The sequence below is a fragment of the Bos taurus genome, chromosome 24 (assembly GCF_002263795.3).
Source record: "Bos taurus isolate L1 Dominette 01449 registration number 42190680 breed Hereford chromosome 24, ARS-UCD2.0, whole genome shotgun sequence".
In the NCBI taxonomy this organism is placed as follows: domain Eukaryota; kingdom Metazoa; phylum Chordata; class Mammalia; order Artiodactyla; family Bovidae; genus Bos; species Bos taurus.
In genome coordinates this window covers 50,451,889-50,471,981 of record NC_037351.1, presented here as the reverse complement: position 1 = coordinate 50,471,981, position 20,093 = coordinate 50,451,889, and the positions used below count along the sequence as shown (strand labels likewise).

General features: G+C 38.8%; 1 protein-coding gene and 1 long non-coding RNA gene across 6 annotated transcripts in view; one reads left to right on the top strand and one right to left on the bottom strand.

Moving 5' to 3' along the window:
- The first annotated feature begins 57 nt into the window (after positions 1–57).
- On the top strand, positions 58–19,576 carry LOC132343787 (uncharacterized). The gene is made up of 2 exons (XR_009492746.1): positions 58–1,181; positions 17,802–19,576. It is a non-coding gene; the product is annotated as an uncharacterized lncRNA (long non-coding RNA).
- The window catches only part of ME2 (malic enzyme 2), a 58,028-nt gene continuing 48,884 nt past the window's right edge, over positions 10,950–20,093 (bottom strand). For all 5 annotated transcript variants that reach the window (NM_001076814.1, XM_024984204.2, XM_024984206.2 and 2 more), the window contains 3 exon segments: positions 10,950–11,378; positions 16,529–16,627; positions 17,165–17,235. In NM_001076814.1, coding sequence (NP_001070282.1) covers positions 11,211–11,378; positions 16,529–16,627; positions 17,165–17,235 — 338 coding nt within the window. In that variant the 3' untranslated portion in view covers positions 10,950–11,210.

Sequence of the window (20,093 nt, the reverse complement as noted above, 5' to 3'; positions counted from 1 at the left end):
CTCTAGGAGGCGCCGGAGGTCCGCGCTCGGTGGTTCTCCGCGGAGCGCGACCCCGGCGTGAGGCTGAGCTGTGGGTCCGCCGCTCTGTCCCGCGGCGAGTGGGACTGCCCCTAAGAGGGCTGCGGTATCCCGGGAAGACCAGAGCGCCTGAAGTGAAAAATGTCTGCTGTGTGGGTTGCTTTTTTATTTTTATTTTTTGGCCACTGCTTGGGAGCATGTGGGGTCTTAGTTCTGCAACCAGCGATCAGACTCTCACCCCCTGCCCTTGAAGCCCAAGGTCTTAACCACTTGGACCGCCAGAGAAGTCCCTACTGTATGGCTTTTTTTTTTTTTTTGCCATGTAACGTTGATGCTTTTGAACTGTGGTGTGGAGACTTTTCTAAGTCCCTTGGACAGCAAGGAGATCCAACCAGTCCATCCTAAAGGAGATCAGCCGTGAGTGTTCATTGGAAGGACTGATGTTGAAGCTGAAACTCCAATACTTTGGCCACCTGATACGAAGAGCTGACTCATTTAAAAAGACCCTGATGCTGGGACAGTTTTAAGGTGGGAGAAGGGGACGATAGAGGATGAGATGGTTGGATGGCATCACTGACTCAATGGACATGAGTTGGGGTAAACCCCGGGAGTTGGTGATGGACAGGGAGGCCTGGCGTGCTGCAGTCCATGGCGTGCTCAGTCAGACACGACTGAGCGACTGTACTGAACTGAACGTTTTCAAACAAGAGCGTTCTCCCAGATGCTTTGCTCTGGCATATTTGCGTAAAGTCTGTGATTTTATGGGGATGAATCTATCTGAAGCACTAAAAACGGAAGCGTGCGGTGCCTTGGAATCAGAGTTCATAGTAGAACTTACTCTAGATCCCAAGTCTTCTTTCGATTCCACTTTGCACTTCCAGGGATACCGCGGAATGTCTCCTGAAAAATTCGCAGCTGCGGGTGCTGTGCCCGCAGCAGGGTCGCCGGTGTTTTCACTTGCTGAGCGGAGCGCACAGCCACAGCATCGCCTCCTGGACACGTGGGTGAGGAGCCCCGGCCGAAACTGCACGTGGCCCTGGTGGAAAAACTGATTCAGGTCAAACTCCAGCTTTCAAAGCTTCACACTCTTGCGTAGTGTCAGATGTACTGATTTTTGCTTACATGCTGGAGGTGGTCAAAGTATCCAGCAGCTCTATAACAAGGTTAGAAGTGCTGTGGATGGAGGGTTTTTAACACTACCTGGAGAGTGGGATCATTTACTTTTGGGCCTGTTCAAAGCTTTTATTTATGCAAGCGTTACTTAAGCTCCGCCTTTGTGGAGAGAGAATCCGACTTTGATAATGAATTTTTAATATATGTCATGGTTCCTGGTTTTAGGAGCATACACCAAGGTTGGAAAAAGAAGTAGCAGAAAGTCACTAATAAAATGAGGGAGCAAAGGAGAAAACAGACAGTGACAAAAATAGGGAGATCATTAAATTAAGGAAGGGTTAGGGAATTCCCTGGGAGTCCAGTGATCAAGACTCTGCACTTACACTGCCAGGGGTGAGTTCAATCCCTGGTCAGGGAACTAAGACCTCACTGCCTTGCAAAAAAAAAAAAAAAAAGCAGGGGGTGGTTAGACTTGAGCTGGGTCTTGTGGGAAGGTTGAGACTTGGATTAATCTCCTGGAAATGGAAAAATAAGGAAATAAGGTGGATTTGTTCAAGCAGGAACTGGTTTATCAACATTTTAAAAAACAGGACCTTGAACGTTGTTTATTCGGACACTTGCCTGGCTGAGAAATGCTCAGGAAGACACATTCTACAACTAGGTCTTGACCACAACTCGGCTAGGGGTTCCCTGTAGCAGTGCCCCCAATAGATCTGCCCATTCCAGAGGTTCCTGGCTTAAACCTACCATCCCCTATGCCCACCCCAATCAAGATTTCTTACAACTGCTTTTCTCAGAGGTTATTATAGCTTTAGAGAGTTCTAGACAGTGCTTTATGTTCATTTAAAAAATGTATGGGAAATTTTTAACATACACAAAAATTGAGAAAACATTTAATGAACCTCTATATAGAATCATCATTCATCTTCAATAGTTACTATGTCCAGTTTTTTTCACTTAGAACCCTGCCCCTGCAAATATAACCTAGCCCTTAATTAACCATTTACAGTTATTATAAAATACTGGCTTTGTTCCCTGTGTTATACAATATATCCTTGTAACTTATTTATTTTATACATAGTTATCTTAATCTGTTAACCCTATCTCACTCCTTCTCCATCCCCTCTCTCTGTTGGTAACTAATAGTTTTCTATATATGTGAGTTCTGTTTCTTCTTTGTCATATTTACTAGTTTATTTTTTTGCATTCAACATGTGATATCATACATTACTTGTCTTTTCTGATATTTTCACTCACCACGATGCCCTCCAAGTCTGTCCATGTTGCAAACACAAACTTTCATCTCTTTTTATGGTTGAGTGGCCCTTCCCTGGTAGCTCAGTGATCAAGAATCCGCTGGCCAATACAGGAGATGCAGGTTTGAACCTGGGGTCAGGAAGATCTCTTGGAGAAGGAAATCACAACCCATTCCAGTATACTTACCTGGGAAATCCTATGGACATAAGAGCCTGGCAGGCTGCAGTCCATGGGGTCACAGGAGTCAGACACTAAATGACAACAAATATTCCATCATATAGATACCGTATCTTCTCTGTATGTTCGTCTGTTGATGGACATGTAGGTTGCTTACATATCTTGGCAATTGTAAATTGATACAGCCACTGTGGAAAGCAATATGGAGATTTCTCAGTACTACTGTGAACACAAGTACATGTGTCTTTTTTTTTAATTTATTTTTTAATTGAAGGAATACATGTACCTTTTTAATTAACATTTTACTTTTCTTTGGATCAATACCAGGAGTGGAATTGATGCATTGTATGGTAGTTCTTTCTTTAGTTTTTTGAGAAAACTCTGTTTTCTCACAACATTTCTTAGTGTTTTCCACAGTGGCTGCACTAATTTATATTCCCACCAACAGTGTAGGAGGGTTCCTTTTTCTCTACACTGTTGCTAACATTTGTTGTTTGAGATTTTTTTGATGATAGATGTTCTGAAAGGTGAAAAATGGCTGTTGAGAAAGTGTTGGACTATAGAGAAGGCTGAGCGTTGAAGAGCTGATGCTTTCAAATTGTGGTGCTGGAGAAGACTCGAGAGTCCCTTGGACTGCAAGGACATCAAACCAGTCCATCCTAAAGGAAATCAACCCTGAACATTCATGGGAGGACTGATACTGAAGCTGAAAGCTCCAATACTTCAGCCACCTGATGCAAAGAGCTGACTCATTGGAAAAGACCCTGATGCTGGGAAAGATTGAAGACAAAAGGAGAAGAGGGTGGGAGAGGATGAGATGGTTAGATAGTATCACCAACTCAAGGGACTTGAATTTGAGCAAAGATAGTAGAGGACACAGGAGCCTGGCATGCTGCAGTCCATGGGGTCACAAACAGTTGGATATAACTTAGTGACTGAACAACAAATTCTAAAATATGATACCTCAATGTGTTTTTTAAAATATATATACTTTTTCTTACTTATTTCTTTAGCTGTGCCAGGTCTTAGTTGTGGCATGTGGGGTCTAGTTCCCAGACCAGGGGTCAGACCAGGGCCTCCTGAAATGGGAGCTTGAAGTCTTAACCACTGGACCACCAGAGAAGCCCCTGTTTATTAGTTTTTAACAAAAGGATAACTCTGGGTGCAAAGGGAGGTCATTTCTGTGGTTTGGATGATACTCAGGTTTTGCCCGTGTGTAGACGTGACGGTCTACATGGTGTCAGATTTCATTCTCTTGGGCTCCAAAATCAACGCAGATGGTAACTGCAGCCACAAAGGTAAAAGACGCTTGCTCCTTGGGAGACAAGCTATGACAAACCTAGACAGTGTGTTAAAAAGCAGAGACATCATTTTGCCAACAGAAGTCCGTATTGTCAATGCTGATTTTCCCAATAGTCATGTATGGTTGTGAGAGTTGGACCTCACACATAAGGAAGGCTGAGCGCTAAAGAATTGATGCTTTTGAACTGTGGTGTTGGAGAAGACTCTTGAGAGTCCCTTGGACTACAAGGACATCAAACCAGTCCATCCTAAATGAAATCAACCTTGAATATTCATTGGAAGGACTGGTGCTGAAGCTGAACCTCCAATACTTTGGCCACCTGATGCAAAGAACCGACTCACTGGAAAAGACCCTGATGCTGGGAGAGATTGAGGGCAAGAGGAGAAGGGGACAACAGAGAATGAGATGGTTGGATGGCATCACCGACTCAATGGACATGAGTTTGGGTAACTCTGGGAGTTAGTGATGGACAGGGAGGCTTGACATGCTGCAGTTCATGGGGTCACAAAGAGTTGTACACAACTGAGTGACTAAACAAGACGTGATGTTGGAGTGACCTTGTTTTTGTCTTAATCCATTGTGGTCACAGTCGCCTTGTCAATGTCCTGTGAGATATCCATCACTCACTGCCGCAGGGACAGCTCACAGGGGGAACTCTGGGTGTCAGTGAGTGTATCCCATTCAACAGGAGAGCTCAGCCATGAGTTCCTAGTATCAGGTCAGCTCCTGGAAGTTGAGAGCTGCCGCTTTTCACTTTCTCAAGGTTCCTGGAGAGATGAGGGGAAGGGGAGCTTGGGGACACCTTCTTCTGATCGTCCCATTTCTCTGTGAGATTGAAGCAAGGCTGTCTTGAGAGCTAGGATGCAGGAGAACATCAGGGATCTGAGAGAAGGGAAGGTACCGGAGTTACCGGACTGGGATACGCCAGGAGCATTGAGGCTGTCTTGAAGTTCGTGATTCTGACTCGGTGAGACAGCAGGACCGTGATGTTCAGCTGCCCTGTTGTGCAGGGCGGGCTGTGCTTAAGAGGAGAGTCTAAACGGGACTGAAGTTTCTGTCACAAACATGTCACAAGAGCTCTGAATCGTGGCTTTGCATTTTAGTAGCTATGTGACCCCCTCAGATCCTACATCTGTAAAATGGGGGAAATGTCAACACTTCAGAAGTTCATTGTGATGCTTGAATGAGTAAAAAAATATCAGGTACTTAGGACAGGGCCTGGCTTGAAGAAGCACTCAGTAAGTATGAGCTCTAATGCCATCTTCTCCCTTAATCACAGAATCAACATACAGTCTTTCTGTTTTAGTATTCTAACACTAAGGTCTGGGAAGGTGTATGTGGTGGGGGAAGAGGTGAGAAATCATTCCTTTACTCCTCTGATTAAACAAAATAAGGAGAGAAAGAGGGTAAAGAAACAGACAGAAGGAAATGAAAAGATGAGCAGAATCACTAGGTCTACAGCGAACTTCAGTCTAACAGCATATTCTCAGGGGATCAAGTATTTTGGCATGCGTTTACGGTTTAATACCAAGTGCGTGTGTTTTAAGATAATACCAAGATAATACCTTACAGCTGCCTTTAAAAACATGATCATAACACATTTTTGATACATAGCAAAATTTTATTAAGAAAATACACACATCTCAGAGTTTTAGATTAACGTATACACACTGCTATATGTAAAATAGATAACCAACAAGGCCCTACTGTATAGCACAGGGAACTATATTCAATATCTTGTCATAACCTCTAAGGGAAAAGAATCTGAAAAAGAATATATATATATGTAACTGAATCATTGTGCTGTACACCTGAAACTAACACAATGTTGTAATGAACTATATACTTCCATTAAAAAAAGAAAATACACACATTTCAGTAGAACTTATATATCACAAATGAGAAAAAATAGTTCATACCATTAGGAAGTTTTTAGACTGACTCTTGGAAGCATCTGGAATATGTCAATCTGGTATAATACACTCTACACAAGGCTTTCCCCTTAAACTGGTATTTCCATAGGCTATTTCCACAACACTGCTTATTCCAAATACAAAGGTGAGAAAGGGTAATGACTTTTGCTACATGCAACTCCCTTCAAGTCAATAATGAATGCTTCACATGTTACCAAAGGAAATACAGTATCAATTGCAAAAACACAGTTTTAATTTCAGTTAATTTTAAAGGTGATTAGACAAAGTTTAATAAAACATTAGGCAGAAATGTTATTGTGTCAAATACTTAACTAAAATAGGCTTCAGAAATTCCTAAATTCCTTATTCTGCATATGTTTGATGCTACTATCAATATTTTCCATTATGAGATTTTAATGGAAGAAGTTATAGACATGCATATAATAGATATCATTAAAAATACATCTTACAATTCCCAATTCACGTTGACATTGGCAGATGTCAAGATACAAAATGTAGTACAGCAGAAACCAACACAACATTGTTAAGCAACTATAATTTAAAAAAGAAAGTTAAAACAAAATACAAAGTGTTTAAGTGCTACTGAAACAGTGATAGCGGTTGGTGGTTTTTTGAAGATTGGCAGCTGAAAATGTGAGGGAAAATGAGTCACTCAGTCCTGTCCGACTCTTTGCAACCCCATGAGCTATACAGTCCATGGAATTCTCCAGGCCAGAAAACTGGAGCCATTCCCTTCTCCAGGGGATCTTCCCAACCCAGGGATCAAACCCAGGTCTCCTGCATAGAGGGCAGATTTCTTTAACAGCTGAGCTACAAAGGAAGCCCTTTTGTGGTAATTTTTGAAGATTACCAAATCAAAATATGTTAGTGATCTGGAAGTTTTAGTGTAATTTACTAAATTCAAAACCAGATCTATTGTTTACATTCAGTACTTAAAATGCTTAAGACTAATGGATTAAATAGGTTTATACTGTATTTGAATTATAAATGGGAACAAAGTAAAAAAAAAAAATCACATGAACCAGTAAACCACATGAAAAAGGACCTAAGACTAATCTTACGAGAACAAGTGAAAAATTTTCACTTGAAATAACAGTTCCTAAAAGTAAGGTATTTAAGATCCAGATAAAATCGCCTGTCACAGAGGCCCCTCTTCCCCACTAAGGGCTGAGGTGAGGCATAGCTCTGCCTCTTACCAGCAGAGAACTTGGGGAAATCTTTTAATCTCTCTGTGCATCTGTGTCCTTCTCTGAGAGAGGCTAGTGACAGAAGGTGGTCATGAGGATTAAGTATGCTGCCTCATGTAAGATGCTTAGAACAATGACCAGCAGACTAGGTGCTATCCATAAAATTTAGTTTATCATCATCTGCTAACTGAACATACCTGATGTGTTGGTGATAATTCAGTGACTATGTAGGAATCAACGATTTGCTAGAATGACACTTAAAATTAGGAAAGTCAAGGAGAACAGTTCTCCCAGAACATAAAAGGACATACTGAAAACTGGGGAATAAATACCCATTAATTTCCCCTTTGTCTTAAAACTTTTAAGTGTGCTGATTATAGGGGTAATTTCCCATAAAGCAAAGTAGCAAATACATCTTTATTTGGGAAAAACAGGCTTGATTAAATAGCCACATCAAAGAAAGAGTCAGTTTACTGGCAAAAAGCTGTTACAGAAAGATGCAAAGCATCCAAGTCACGTGACTTAAATTTGTGTATTTTATGTCACTGAACTATGCACACATTTCCAGACCTTTTTCTCCTTGAGAGGCACTGTCTTCCGTATCCATGTAAGGAAAATAATTATTGTTTTAAAATCTAATCACTGGTTTATCTGAGTAACTCCTGGCAAGGATTAAGGGAATTATGCAATAAGAATCGTGTCCTAATTAGGCCCAGTTGAATTTATAAAATTCGGAACAAAGCATTGAGCTTTTTCTCCACTTGTATTCTTGATTTCAGATGAGGGGTAAGGTTTCTGTAGTAAAACTGTCTTGATCATTTTAAATATTATGTATGTTACTCTTATTTAGCTTGTCTGTGGAGGACTGATATTTTTAAAATCTGGATGAATATCGAAATGCCAGTCATACATCGGTTGACAGCCGAAGTAGACAAGGAGTATCTCTGCCGTTTTCTATAAAGTCAGCAATACACGTGTACCTACCTTGGCTGGAAATATGATATTGGTGCTACTTCACTAGGACAGTCCCTTTAAGTGGAATCCCAGTAGAGAGCTTTGAGCTTTATATTAATGTTCTCCAGTATTGTGTATGCTCAGCAGAGCTGATTCTGATTCGGTCAATTTAACAGAACCCTGGAGCTGTTCTGGGCTTGAAGAGGTTATTTTTGAGGGATACTGAATGGGCTTGGGAAAAGCAACAGCAGCGTCCAGATGAAATGCTTTTCCTGAAAGGCAAGAGTTTTCCCACTACCCTGCCATCCCCCTTGGGCTTTTTCAGTAATCTGAGAGTAAATAATGCTCCATGCCCCTCAATAACTATTATGCTTTGGTCTTAATTCATTAGCAACTCCTTTGCAAAGGAAAATGTGGAATCTTATTTCTCCAGAGGCTGATAATTTAGAGAAAGAAAAGACAAAAGATAGGGTAAGTTATATCATAAAACAAATAATAATAGAACAAATATCTACTTGATAATCTTTTATAAGTGAAAAACTAGTTGCTAGGTTTTACTTAACAAAGTATATTAATCTAATTAAGAACTGAACAATGTTCTAATTACGTATTTTCAGAAGCAGCTGTTTAAAAGTTTTTTATTTTTGTTCTTATGAACATCCTATATAGGTTATACATAACAAAAGCAGATGAAACAAATTTGGTCTAAGAACAGAATTTCAGTTTTCTTTTCCAGAGACAGCATATATTATCTGAGCACTTAAACACACACTATACTCAGGACTCAGGAGCAGTGTCACACACATGTCCCCTGCACAGCAGCATGGGCACCCCTGGGAGATTATCTGAAGTGCAGAATCTCAGGCCCCATCTCAGGCCCGCTGCGTCAGCAGGAGGGTCGGTTAGCTCCCCGCGACCACCCAGCTCCTGGTGCTGGTGGCGTAGGGCCCTTAGAGGAGGGGCCAGAGGCATCTGCATTTTAAAACTTCACAGTAATTTGGTGGCCACTCCTGGTTAAGAATCCATCCCTTAAAAATTTTTTTAACTAAAATCTTTGACATTTTCCCATTATAGTCAATAAACCTTTACCCTCACTCGCTATCCAATTTGTTTCACAGTACAGGTGATAGGTCATTCCAGATTCGAAAAACATGCATTCTCACTTTTCCCTACTAAATAATTTGACAGCCTGATCTACAGAATTTCTTCAAAAGAACGAAAATAACTGTCCATTCCTATTAGGTTCAAATGGTTCTTTTCCAATTTGTTGCCATGATGCCACCCCTCCCCCTACCACCATGATGATAGTTCCTGCCTGTATTCTTGGCTTAAATAATAGAACATTTTAGTTTACATCCAAAAATTGTTATGTGTTGAAATTCTGGTTCGTAAATAACACATAATGAGAGTAGCAGCTTTTATTCTGTCTTATTTGAATAAGCAGGCTATATGCCATTTAGCCTTGCTTTCTCCTTAAAATATTTCCATGTATACTGTATTAGACACATTTGAATAAGCAAACATCTGAGTAAAATTACTTTAATTTTGCATTTTCCTGTCTTCAAGAAGAATTGATTGAAAAAACAGGTCTGTAATTATTTTACTTGTAATGTAAACTAAAATCAAGATTTCACAGAGAGTATTTTTGTGGATGATTTTGACAAAGGTAACATGATAACCATAAGCCTTTCATCTTTAATTGAGGAAAACAGTGATCTGACTGTTTATTTTACCAAACAGATAAAACATACCTGATTTTACTCATCTGTTAAGTATATTTAACCAACTGCATTTTTCCATACTCAAAATGGCAATGCCGCATTCTTAAAACATTGAATTACATTCACAATTACTATGACTCAATTAATCTCTACCTATTAGGTAAAAGGAACATAAAAATGAAGCCCTTCTATCCCCCTCCAGAATATTACATCTAACGTATCAAGGACTGTGGAGGAAAACTTCAAACAATGTGCACATTGATATGCAGCCATGAATAATTTTTTATAGTTTATCTTGTAAAATGGGCATTTTAAAGTTTTGTTTGTTGCCCCAAAGCAACTATGTTAGGGTTATATATAGCAAGACTACTTCTCAAAATGTTTGGGATTTTCCTTTAGAACTCTCCAATGTATAAGCCACATAAGAAAACTGATTTGACTAGGTAGTTATTACCCATGTCACTGGGACTAAAAATGACATTTACTGGTCTAAACACCTATTCACTCCCACTTAGCTCTAAATTAATTTTGGTGATTTCAAAAAATTAAATCCATCTTCAATGGAGAAGGAGTTAGTTATTACTACTAATGATATTTAAAGGAATGTATCATAGGAACATTCCAAAATTATCTCAATAAAGACCATCACTACTGGAATAAGGGTATAGATTCACGTAGATGAGTCTAAATGTGACTCATTTAGATGGGAAACACATGGTCAAGTTGTTAAAAATCACTTGTCAAAAATCATAATTTATGAAGTCTACCTATACCCTGTTCTTCAGAATCAGGAGAAAATGAAAATGTGTTCTTCATAATAAGCAAACCTAAATTTCTAGTTATGCAATAAAAATATCATAATTAAAGCAATTACATTTAAGATATTACCTTTATTTTACAAAATTACACTGTGATTTTCACACACTGTTGAAAACAATGACTATTTAATTTGTCGAAAGGCAGCAATAGTTCCTGTTTCACTTTATAATTAAGCTTCAGTTTAGTCCCAGAAAATAAATAATAGGGTAGATTTTTCTGTATCTGTCTACTGGAAAGGCATTTCAGAGGATGAAGGTCAAATAAAGCAGATATAAAAAGGTATTTTTAGATGCTGACAACTTGTCCTTAGAATTTGGTTAAATTTGGCATCTTCTCAAAATTCTGTACTCATATCCACAGAAGTAAATTTCTATTTTAGTAGCCCTACAAGAACTGGACAAGGGATTTTTAGCTGTAGTAGTAACCAGCAAATATTTTGCTAAGAGTGAACAAGAGCACAAGTGAAGACATTCACAAGAACATTTTTAATATCTCTGATATGACGTGAGCTACAAACGAGAGTAAAAGCATTATGGTCATTTGATTGCAGGGTGCAGGTGGGCAGAGTAGTCAACACATCCACCCTGGTACAGAAGTGTGGATTCATGGGCAAAAATCAAGTGGAGGGGGGAGTTAAACAGAAAAAAGCATGAATTTAAGAACATTCTCTCTTTCTGTCTGAAAAAAAGGAGCTCCCTGATGCATGGAAAGTATCAGTGGTGTGCTTCTATTCTGTTATGGGGGGAGGGTGCGCTGCAGCCTCTGGCCACTCATACACATCGGGCAGCAGGGAATCGTACTCGCTTCGCCATATTCTTTCTCTAATGTATTTGGCCTTGTCCTCAGGTTCTGGGTATCGGAAAGCCATTTTATTAGCATACAGGTATTCTGTAACCTGAAAAATAATAAGATTACTGTATGGCTCTGAGTATTAACCTATTTAAAAGAAAAGGTATTATTAAATCACAAAGTAATGAATTTGGAAGGATGGTGTTTTTTTCAAAAGAAAAAATAACATTACTTGGACTCACTTCAAAACATTCAGAAACTATTAGAAGATTAAAAATATCTGCACTCTCACCATAAGTTTGATATGCTTTAAAGTGACTTTAAAGTTCCCCTTGCCCTGAAATATCAACATTTCCTTGACACTGCAGTAACCTTCCGCTTTACCGTGTACGGGTCCAGCAGACCTGGTTGGGTAGCCTGCCCTGCCTATGTCCTTTCCCACAGCCCTGCTGAGATGTGTGTGGGAGACTCGACTTCCTGGTCACAGCTGACAGGGCTAGGGTGAAAATCTAACCCAAGTGAGCCAGGTGTTTTTGCTCTACAATTTCAATGAAAGGACACAGAAATTATTACAAACCAGGTGTTGGACACTAGAACTATAAGGTCAAGTAAAGTAAGGACTGGAACCTGTACATGGTAATAACTCAGCACCACCATCACTGAGTGTCAGGCATGTTTTTATGTGCTTTCCATGGGTATCTCATTTAACCCTCCCAAGAACCCTATCAGTTCAGTTCAGTTCAGTCGCTCAGTCGTGTCCGACTCTTTGTGACCCCATGAATCACAGCACACCAGGCCTCCCTGTCCATCACCAACTCCCAGAGTTCACCCCAGACTCATGTCTATCGAGTCAGTGATGCCATCCAGCCATCTCCTCCTCTGTCATCCCCTTCTCCTCCTGCCCCCAATCCCTCCCAGCATCAGAGTCTTTTCCAATGAGTCAGCTCTTCACATGAGGTGGCCAAAGTACTGGAGTTTCAGCTTTAGCATCATTCCTTCCAAAGAAATGCCAGGGCTGATCTCCTTCAGAATGGACTGGTTGGATCTCCTTGCAGTCCAAGGGACTCTCAAGAGTCTTCTCCAACACCACAGTTCAAAAGCATCAATTCTTTGGTGCTCAGCCTTCTTCGCAATACAACTCTCACATCCATACATGACCACAGGAAAAACCATAGCCTTGACTAGACGGACCTTTGTTGGCAAAGTAATGTCTCTGCTTTTGAATATGCTGTCTAGGTTGGTCATAACTTTCCTTCCAAGGAGTAAGCATCTTTTAATTTCATGGCTGCAGTCACCATCTGCAGTGATTTTGGAGCCCAAAAAAATAAAGTCTGATACTGTTTCCACTGTTATTATTATTCTCATTTTATACATGAGAACAACAAAGTCTGAGGAGTTTAAGTAACTTGCCCAAGGTATTTAAAGTGAGAAATATGTTTCAAGCCCACAGTATTCTGAGACTAGACCGCAGACCACCCTAAAAAGTTAAGTTAGGTACTTCATACCTAAACTGGCTTGAATGAATTTCTGATCTTTGTAGCAAGCCACACACCATGACTGGTGGTAAAGATAAACCCTCTGAATCTTAGTTATGTTGTAAAATGAGGCAGAATGAAAAAGCTTCCTCACAGGGTAGCACAGTGTCTATCATATAGGTAAGTTCTGAAGTTATGGTCTAACTTTAAAAAGAATGTAGTGATACATCATAGAAAAAAAATTTTTTTTTCAAACAATTATGTCTCCTCCTCTAATTTTCATTCTAAATGATGATTACTATTAGTTCTTTCAGTTTTCTAAAAGAAATATTTAAGGAAAAATGATGGTTATTAAAGGTAATCCTTGGTCTTAGGATGATGCTTAAGAATTGATGCTTTTGAACTGTGGTGTTAAGAGAAGACTCTTGAGAGTCCCTTGGACTGCAAAGAGATCCAACCAGTCCATTCTGAAGGAGATCAGCCCTGGCATTTCTTTGGAAGGAATGATGCTAAAGCTGAAACTCCAGTACTTTGGCCACCTCATGTGAAGAGTTGACTCATTGGAAAAGACTCTGATGCTGGGAGGGATTGGGGGGATTGGGGGCAGGAGGAAAAGGGAACGACAGAGGAGGAGATGGCTGGATGGCATCACTGACTCGATGGACGTGAGTCTGGGTGAACTCCGGGAGTTGGTGATGGACAGGGAGGCCTGGCATGCTGCGATTCATGGGGTCGCAAAGAGTCGAACACAACTGAGCGACTGAACTGAACTGAACTGAACTTGGTATTAGGAGCTCACTCTCATGATATTTTGTGATGGAAAATGTGTCAAATTCCGCTGACCCTCAAACAACAAGGGTTTGAACTGCACAGGTCCACTTATAGGTGAATTTCTTTTACTAAATATATACCACGGATTCCCAGTTGGTTCAATTTGTGGATGCAGAACCTCAGACCCTGAGGACCAACAGTAAGGTAATATGTAGATTTTCAGCTGCGCAGAGAGTCAGCAGCTAACTTTCACATTGTTCAAGGGTCACCTGTATTGTCTAGTCTTTTGTAGGAAACACGTCTGTATTCACAGGAAAGACTAGGGGCAGGGCCAAGGAGGTTGCACAGATATCCAGCAGGTGACCAGTGGCTATGTGGAGCTGCCCGGTGGCCTTGGGTAGCATTGGGGGATAGACACAAAGCACTGTCTACTCTCCTGATCCCCTGGCTCCATAAAAGGAAAACCTTAGGACACAGAAGGAGGAAGAGGGGGAAGAGACACAATCCTGGGGGCTCTGCTCCCATACCACCCCCAAGCACAGATCTTCTTCCTTATATATTACGTTTCATGTGCACATACTAGTAATCTAATTGACTGGTATCTTCCAAAATCTGTCCCACCTATAACACTCTAAAGTTGAACTCTGTTCATCTAAATGCTGGGCTCTAAGTTCTTCAGTTGTTTTACAATAGTATTCAGAGTCCTAAACCTGGCGTTTGTGCATCTGTACAGCCAGTCTTAATTTCAAATCTTACCTAATGCCTTTTTCCCATCTATATTCTAGACTCCAGGTCAACTGAATTGATTATTTCCTAGGCATATCATTCTTTATCAATTTCCAATCTTTGCTTATTTTATGAGTATTAATATAATGCAACAATAACATTAATACTCAAAGGGGTAAAATCTTACGATCATCAGCATTTAAGTTGAAAGTGCAATTGATAAATTCTACATCTAATCCTGATATTTATGAAAATCTTGGGAGCTTCCTGGTGGCCTAGTGGAACAGAGGCCTGGGTTCACTCCCTGGTTGGGGTGCTGAGATCCCACAAGCCATGCAGAGCAGCCAAAAAGAAAAAAGAAAATCTTAGTAAATAGTAGGAACATAAGCCTACTTCTTCAAAAAGATTTTAAAAGTACTTATTTCAATCCTTATTAAAATACTAGCATGTGTGCCCTTATCAACTCAATTATTTAAAACTGCTCTTACATAGCAAGTGACTTAGTAAAATAGGGAAAAAGTGAGTTATATACATTAAAAAAACAGTCATTTTCAGATAATTCACAACTCAACAATTGCAAAAGAATTAACTTAGTTCAACAAAGAACCCTGTTATCAAATAAATACCTTCCCTATATATTAGACATGACCAGTGAGGAAATATATATGGAAAGGGAAAATGTTATTTTAAAGGATAACGAAAATTTTGAATATCTATGAAAATAAGTAATAGGAAACATGCCACATTTCAATGAAGAAAACAACAAAATTATACTGAAAAACTTAGAGAAAAACCTTAGTAAATGGAGAGAGAGATATCGAATAGAGAAGAGTCAATACAGACAGACTCAATTTCACCAATTTATAAATATGACATAGTCTCAGTTTGAAGGGTTTTGAATTAAAAAAACTGACTCAAAAATTCATCCAAATGAATAAAAAGGTCAGAATAGAAAGAAAATCCTGAAAAAACCATAATGATGGTTTCATATGTATAATGGGTAGTATCAAATAGCAAACATTATTAAACGAAAACAGTGCCTAATAATAGGCAAATATGGTCACAACAGACTCCTAGTAAAGGAACCAATGTTTGTTTTTATGTTAACAAGAGTAGCATTCCCAGTCAGTTGGTGCTGAGACAACTGGTTAACTTTTCAGGAAAGAATGTTTCTCTGTCTCATATCATACACTAAAATCTCAGAGGGATTAAAAAGTTTTATGTTAAAAAAAAAAAAAAGTTTTATGTTATTAGAAAATACAGGTAGACGTTTATGACTTTGGAGAGGGAGAAAGCATCAACATCCACAGGAGGTAGGAAAACAATCCATAAATGGATCATTCCATTAAAAAAAGTGTGAAAAATGGCACTAAGTTAAAGTAAATGACAAAGGGGAAAATACCTACAGCACAGAAAACAGAAGGATCATTACCCTTACTGTTTAAAGAGCCTACTGTTAGAAAGTAGAAGACAAATACAGAAGGAATACTATTGTTCAATAAAAACAAAAATATTCAATTTAATAAAGTAAATGCTTTAAATGAAAGTAACATGTGCAATTAAAAAAGTAATTCTAAGTATTGGCAGAATACATTCCTATCTAACAGGGCAGTATAAATCAATACTTTTTTTCTGAAAAATCATTTATCATTCTGATAAATCAATGTTTATCAGAAGCCTTAACATGTCAATCCTTTGTTCTTATGATGAGAAATTTACCTTAAGAAAAAATGATCACAAATGCATATAAAGACTTATTTAAGGATGTTCATTGTAATATTATCTAAGGATGTTCACTATAATATTACCTGAGGATGTTCACTGTAATATTATCTGAGAATGTTCACTATAATATCATCTAAGGATATTCACTATAATATTATTTCTAGTGAAACAGAAGATGCTTAAATGTCCCCCAAAACAGAGAAATGGTTAAACAAATTATGATCTAACAACAAAGAGAATTCCACAAATATTAGTGCTCCTAAGAATTATTATTGATTTACATACTATACTTACAATATATTAAGTGGAAAAAAAGCAGTGAGGAACCAGCTTTAAAAACAGGCACAGGTGACTACACATGTGTGCATTTTATATGTTTGTGGGAAGAAAAAAAAGACTAGAAGGCATCAAAGCAGAGTTACATTCTGGTAGTAAGAATATGAGCAACCTAAAATTTCTTGTTTGCCCTCTGTAAATGTTCCCAATTTTTCTCAAACCTGTGTTAGTTGTGTAAAAACACCATTAAAATTTCTGTGAAGAGGTATAAATTATTACTTACTTTAATAGCAATGTTAATAGAAACTTCCTGAATATTAGAAAGTGGTGGGTAAAGTCTCCCCTGAGCCAGCTCTTTATCTGTCAACTGACTTGTCAGAGCCTGAAGAGAAAGAAAATAATTTCATTTTTGTTTGCATAAATAACAGAGTAATAAGGACAAATGAAATGGGAAAAGGGTTGGGGGAACAGAGAATAATTCTCTGTTATTCTTGTTTCTAGCAGGAATACACTTAATCCACTGCAGAAATTAAAACTGCTTTCCACTAAACAGTAAATATTTAGATTTGGCTGCCGTCTATGGGGTCGTACAGAGTCGGACACGACTGAAGCGACTTAGCAGCAGCAGCAGCAAAGACTTTTAATCATACTTAGAGACATTTTATCTGTGCTATCACTTATGTAACCTTCAGATATGTATAATACAGGTAGAGTATATATGAAAGGATTCACAGCTTGCAATTAAACACTGGAAAAATCATGGTAAATTAATTTTATGTAGAAGAAGGTATATCAAAAAAACAATGGATGAGTCATTTCATTCATAAGGCAGATTTAACTCATTCTCTGTTTTTAAGATAAATTCATTTTTATAATTCATCCTTTAAAAAATAACCAAACAATATTTAAAACACTTAACCTTTGCAGCTTCCAGGAACACATGGTCACTAATATGCCGGGTGTTACAGAGAATAACAGCTAAAGCCACACCTGGAATACATTTAAAATAGTTTTTTTAGTAAGGTCACTTCAAATTATGAAAGGAGTGAAATAAAATTCCTAGATTTAAACCAAATTAATGGTAAGGCATCCCTCCCCCAAACAACCTATCTGAAAAAACAAAGCAGCCAAGAGAAAACAGAAATCTGAGTACTAAAATCAAATGATCTTTAACTATTACAATTCTCATTTACTAGAAAAAATAATTTTAGAAATATCAAATGGCTTTTCGCAATTTAGTTTTCACATTTATCAAATTTACAAATGTATATAATTCATCAACAGTTGTTACAAAAACATTAATTCCCAGTCCATCTCTAATCCTCTATTTCTTGCTCTACAGAGGTGACTGTTTTTAATTCTCTTAGCCGATTATTTTATTAGTTTGGTGCAAAAATAACTGCAGTTTTGCATTGTTGAATTTTGCCATTTGATATTGGAATACATTCTTAAGTAAATGTGATCATGTTATATATAGTTTTAATGTACATTTTTTGCTTTTTTTTTGCTAATGACTTATTACTTGCTGTTTATTTTATATTTATTTCAAACTACAGAAATGATATTATACAAAAAACAAATTCAAGTGATTTTTTATTCGAGTTCAAAATGGATTGTAAAGCAGTAGAGACAACTCACAACATCAACAATACATTTGGCCCAGGAACTGCTAACGAATGTACAGTGTAGTGGCAGTTCAAGAAATTTTGCAAAGGAGACAAGAGCCTTGAAGATGAGAAGCATAGTGGCCAGCCACCAGAAGTCGACAACAACCAACTGAGAGCAATCATCGAAGGTGATCCTCTCACAGCTACACAAGAAGTTGCCGAAGAACATCGACCATTCTACGGTCATTTAGCATTTGAAGCAAATTGGACAGGTGAACACAGCTCAGTAAGTGGGTTCCTCCTGAGCTAACTAAAAATGAAAAAACATAGTCATTTGGAAGTGTCACTTTCTCTTACTCTACGCAACAACAACAAACCATTTCTCGATTGGATTGTGACATGTCACAAAAAGTAGATTTTATGGCAGAAAGTGAAGAAGAACTAAAGAGCCTCTTGATGAAAGTGAAAAAGTTGGCTTAAAGCTCAACATTCAGAAAACAAAGATCATGGCATCCGGTCCCATCACTTCATGGCAAACAGATGGGGAAAGAGTGGAAACAGTGACTGACTTTATTTCGGGGGGCTCCAAAATCACTGCAGATGGTGACTGCAGCTGTGAAATTAAAAGACGCTTACTCCTTGGAAGGAAAGTTATGACCAACCTAGACAACATATTAAAAAGCAGAGACAATACTTTGCCAATGAAGGTTCGTCTAGTCAAGGCTATGGTTTTTCCAGTGGTCATGTATGGACGTGAGAGCTGGACTATAAAGAAAGCTGAGCGCCGAAGAATTGATGCTTTAGAATTGTGGTGTTGGAGAAGACTCTTGAGAGTCCCTTGGACTTCAAGGAGATCCAACCAGTCCATCCCTAAAGGAGATCAGTCCTGGGTGTTCATTGTAAAGACTGATGTTGAAGCTGAAAAACTCCAATATTTTGGCCACCTGATGTGAAGAGCTGACTCATTGGAAAAGACCCTGCTGTTGGGAAAGATTGAGGGCAGGAGGACAAGGGGACGACAGAGATGAGATGGTTGGATGGCCTCACCTACTCAATGGATGTGAGTTTGGGTAAACTCCGGGAGTTGGTGATGGACAGGGAGGCCTGGCGTGCTGCAGTTCATGGGGTTTCAAAGAGTAGGACATGACTGAGCAACTGAACTGAACTGATACAACAGGCGATGACCAGCTCTGTGCTTGGATAGAGAAGAAGCTCCAAAGCATTTCCCAAAGCCAAACTTGCACCAAAAAAAAGGTTATGGTCAGTGTTTGGTGGTTTGCTGCCCCTATTATAGGGTTCTAAATCCTGGTGAAACCATTACATCTGAAAAGTATGCTCAGCAAATCAATGAGATGCACCGAAAACTGCAACATCTGCAACCAGCCTTGGTCAACAGAAAGGGCCCAATGTTTCTCATAATGCCCAACTGCACGTCATACAGACAACGCTTCGAAATTGAATGAATTGGGCTATAAAGTTTTGCCTCATCCACCATGTTCTCCTGACCTCTTCTCAACTGACTACCACTTCTTCAAGCATCTCAACAACTTTTTGCAGAGAAAACCAGCTTCCATAATCAGCAGGAGGCAGAAAATGCTTTCTGAGAGTTCGTCAAATCTGAAAGCACGGATTTTTATGCTACAAGAATAAACAAACTTCTCATTGGCAAAATGTGTTCATTGTAGTGGTTTCTATTTTGATTAATAAATATGTATTTGAACCTAGTTATGTGCATGTGCACTGTCGTGTCCGGCTCTTTGTGACCCACCAGGCTCCTTTGTCCATGGGATTCTTCTCTAGGCGAGAACACTGGAGTGGGTTCATTTTCTTCTCCAGGGGATCTTCCTGACCCAGGGCTTGAACCTGTGTCTGCTGAACTGCAGGAGGATAATTTACTGCTGAGCCATCAGGGAAGTCATGATGAACCTAGTTACAATGACTTAAAATCCATGGTCCAAAACCGCAATTGCTTTCTCACTAACCTAATAACATTTCTCTCTCACAAAGCTTGCCTCTATTTCTTCTGATTGACTTTTAGTTTTGGAGATCACGGACTCATTCCTGTGGCAAACAAATATTTAGCTTTCTGGCACATTTCCAGCCTTCTTCCCAATAGAGTTAGAGCATAATTTTGGTTGAATCAATATTCAGTGTTTATATTATTATGACTTCCTTCTTAAGTGCTATTAACAGTGTATTAACACTGTATCTTAACTTTTCCTCTTCTGCATAACTTTATTT